At 25.2% G+C, this 3,891-nt stretch overlaps 1 protein-coding gene across 4 annotated transcripts; it reads right to left on the bottom strand.

Annotated features, from left to right (window-relative positions):
• Nucleotides 1-432: 432 nt before the first annotated feature.
• LOC132935980 (uncharacterized) lies at nt 433-2,103 on the bottom strand. Of its 4 annotated transcripts, none has more exons than XM_061002625.1 (5): nt 1,906-2,103; nt 1,657-1,806; nt 1,477-1,563; nt 1,224-1,420; nt 436-877 (listed from the first exon to the last, which is right to left on the bottom strand). In XM_061002625.1, the coding sequence occupies exons 1-5, from the start codon at nt 1,948-1,950 to the stop codon at nt 727-729; spliced, it is 630 nt and encodes a 209-aa protein (XP_060858608.1). In that variant the 5' UTR covers nt 1,951-2,103; the 3' UTR covers nt 436-726. The 4 variants fall into 4 exon arrangements, with proteins under 4 accessions (XP_060858611.1, XP_060858608.1, XP_060858612.1 ...); XM_061002626.1 differs by having other exon boundaries at nt 441-877; nt 1,669-1,806; nt 1,906-2,101; XM_061002628.1 differs by lacking the exon at nt 1,477-1,563 and having other exon boundaries at nt 433-877.
• Between the last annotated feature and the right edge of the window lie 1,788 nt (nt 2,104-3,891).

Here is a 3,891-nt window from a genome sequence, read left to right on the forward strand (position 1 = left end):
TTTTATTATAAAATATGTGCAAAATCTGAATCAGTTAATTTACATCATAATAATAACAGAATCACATTATCCAGTGATAATTTAAATCCATTGAAATTATTGGAAACATGTATAAATGCAAATATCATAGAGTTATCAAATAAATTAGTGGCGTATCAGACTGTTTTCAATAATGCATGTATAATTATCAAGTATGATATTTTATATTTATCACCTGATTGTATTAGAAGTGATTTTATCAGTACATATATTAAAGATTATAATTTCAAAATGAATGACCTGAAGGATGAAGAAAAGTCATTTTTACTTGAATTACAACAAATCCATCACGAAACGTTTGCAGACATTATACTAAAGCCTGATATAACCAGCCAATAAAACCAAAATAATCATGATATACGACAAGCTTACTATTTAATAATTAGATTATACCTTCATAATAAACATTATTTATTTTGTCAAATGCATACCTTTATTTAATAATAAATGATAATAATATAATTAATATATTATATATTATAAATAATCTTAAATGTTAACTGGTTAAAATAAACCAAAATATTTTCCATAATATAATCATATTGTATAAATTATTGAATCAAATGTAAGCTTTCTAAAATAAAATTGAATACAAATATTTTAACCGTTTGGTAATAAATAAAAAATACACAAATATTAATGACGGGTTTCATTTAGTGAAACTATAATAATATAAACATATAGTTATTATTTATAAGATTCAATTTTTTTGTTGTTGTTACACATAAATTTATCCATTAATAAATCTTGCAAATTATTAAATGCCGATATTATTGTATTGTCAGCTTTATCTTTTTCGTTCAGCATAGTTTTTGCGTTGAACGTTGAGGTTTTCCATCTATTAAAACAAATTAATGATTGTATATTATAAATGCATATATTTTCATATTATCATAAATATTTTATCAAATAAACTAGATGACACAATTGTTGAGCAGTTAAATATTTTACATACTGTGTGAATATTATTAGTATCAACGACGAAACATCATCATACCTATATTCACAAAATTGCTTGGTTGTAAGCATCGTGCCTATTTAGGTTATAAAATAGTACTATGGCATGATATGTTTCCCCAATAATTTACAAATATTGTACTTAATTTTTTTTTTTTCTTATTCATTTTAATGATACCTAGTGTAAATCTTAATATACTCTGTTTATACAAAATATTAATAGTTACCTGTCTTTTGACTCTACTTTTTCCATGTCCGATGTTTTGTATTTTTGAATAACCAAATAATCACTTGCTGTTTTGATTTCGGGTATTTTGATACAAAAATTTCCACCATCTGATTTTTTTACGCGTATGCAGTTTTCATTAACCATAGTTGTTAAACCATTATATTCTTGTTCCAGTTTTAATAAATGCGACTGAAACTAAAATCAATATTAAATTGATAAATATATTATTATTAAAATATGGAATATTTTACTTTCTGTTTTTTTGGTTTAGGTTTTATAACGGTTTCAGGTTTTTTAGAATTCTGCATTTGCTCATTTTTCCGATGATTATAAAGTTCCTAAATTTATATACCCATGTTTTTAACATATTGATGTGTAATGTAAGGAAATTCAGAAAAAAGTTTATGATATAATAATAATAATAATAATACCGGTGCACATACATCAATTTCTTCATCATCTGAATTTTGATCGCTTGTGTTGACCATTATTAATTTCTGTTTTTTTGGTTTAGCTTTCATAGTGATTTTGGGTTTTTTAGAATTCTGCATTTGCACATTTTTTCGATATGAATAATGATCCTAAATTTAAATGATTATGTTTTAAACTTATTGTTAATAAATGGTGTTAAATTAAAGTATATTAATAATATATTATAATTATTATAATAATGTACTTACATTGATTTCTTCATCGGCCGAATTTTGTACACTCATGTCGGACATTATTACTATGCACTCGTATTGCTTAAAATTAACTGATGAAATTCACATTAGGTCTCTTTATTTTATATAAATTAATATCTATGATATATAGTAATAGTCATGTCAATGCCTGTTACACATGGTGTTGGTAATAAATAAAAACTGATATACACATTGTTTTTAACGATAAACAGAGAAATTAAAAGATATTTGGCTTTGACTAATGTGTGGAAAAGCAGATTATAAACTGTATGCCCAAAATCGTTTGATATATCCATCACTTATTCGCACTGCACTATTTTTATTTTTAGTATTTTGTACATCAATGATTATAATTAAAATTTGATCGCATTTTATGTTTACATTAAGATATAAGGTGCCGTGTTGGTAATAAATAAAAACTGATATACACATTGTTTTTTAACGATTAACAGAGGAATTAAAAGATATTTGACATTGGCTAATGTGTGGAAAAGCAGATTATAAACTGTATGCCAAAAATCGTTTGATATATCTATCACTTATTCGCACTGCACTATTTTTTATTTTTAGTATTTTGTACATCAATGATTATAATTAAAATTTGATCGCATTTCATGTTTACATTAACATATAAGGTGCTAATAATAAAAATAGTGCCGTGCGAATAAGTGATGGATATATCAAACGATTTTTGGCATACAGTTTATAATCTGCTTTTCCATGTTACTTAAATAGTGGGGTTCATTAGATCAATAATAATAATACTCAACAAGCTGGTATGCAAGAACGCCGCATGCAGCGAGCAGAATATTTCATTGTAAGTTAATTAATTATAACATTTTAATTTTTAAAATATAATCATTTTATTCATTTTTAGCAAAGATATGATACCTGACGACAACCTCGATAATGTAATTAGTCATATACCACCGATCACAATACAACATATTGCAAAATATCCATTTACTCACAGTGAACGTGAAGTTTATGAATATTTTCGCCAGTTGCATTCAGCTTTTGTCGTGAGGGAAGTTCGATATTCATTTGATGATAATATTATCGATATATTTTGCTCATTCGAATGTGCCAATTATATCAATCAGGCGTATTTTGAGTCGAATCTTGTAAATTTAAGTTTAAAAGCGTACCATGTTATGTTTAAGGATATAAATGTGCTACAAATGTATTGTCAAAGACGAAGGTGTTTGGCATGCCAAAAATACGTCACTGTCTGTGACAATCGCAATTTATATGCTGAACCCGAAGAGGATTATGTAATACAAGTATTTCCAATAACCAATTGCACCGTCAATCTACTTCAATCAACAGTTCATACATAACTACATAAGTGATATTTTATTTTAATACGTTATTATATATTTTATTTTAATGCGGTTTTGAATTAATTGTTAAAAATGCCAAAATTTAACCGCATTAAAAAAATTAATCGATTAAACATCACTGGACAAAAATTAGTAGAAATTGAGAAATTTAAAAATAATCGCTCAAAAACTTTTTATTATAAAAACAACGAAAACCTTATTGACTTATTGTCATTTTTAAATTCTACTTCTTCTTCATTAAAATCAAAACTAAAAGAATTATGTTCTTCATCCACATATAAATTTAATTTATTTGTAGACTTAGTATATGAAAATTTAATTACGGGAGAAGTTCGGGATGTTGCATTTAAAACAACAAATGTTTTATGTTATTTTACTTCAAATTTTTCTACCCTTTTTAAAAACATGTTCGATAAATTATTAAATGAACAAGAGTCATTTCTGTTGAAGGGTTCTTCTTGGAGACAAATTAGTTTAGATGGTCTCCAATTAAGAACAAATAAAGTAAATTTACTAGGGGGTTCCTCATTTATAAAATTACCCCAATCAATTTATAATAAAAAAGCAATAATAAACGTAATGAATTATGACAATAGATGTTTTAAATATGCAATTTTATCAAAATTTAATGAAAAAA

This window comes from Metopolophium dirhodum, chromosome 1 (assembly GCF_019925205.1).
Source record: "Metopolophium dirhodum isolate CAU chromosome 1, ASM1992520v1, whole genome shotgun sequence".
Classification (NCBI taxonomy): domain Eukaryota; kingdom Metazoa; phylum Arthropoda; class Insecta; order Hemiptera; family Aphididae; genus Metopolophium; species Metopolophium dirhodum.

Bases quoted from the DNA above. Each gene is read 5' to 3' on its own strand.
- LOC132935980 (XM_061002625.1), bottom strand. From the start codon at position 1,950: ATGTCCGACATGAGTGTACAAAATTCGGCCGATGAAGAAATCAAT. The intron at 1,807-1,905 runs GTAAGTACATTA...ATTTAAATTTAG, and splicing joins CGGCCGATGAAGAAATCAAT to GATCATTATTCATATCGAAA. The intron at 1,421-1,476 runs GTAAAATATTCC...TATTGATTTTAG, and splicing joins CTAAACCAAAAAAACAGAAA to TTTCAGTCGCATTTATTAAA.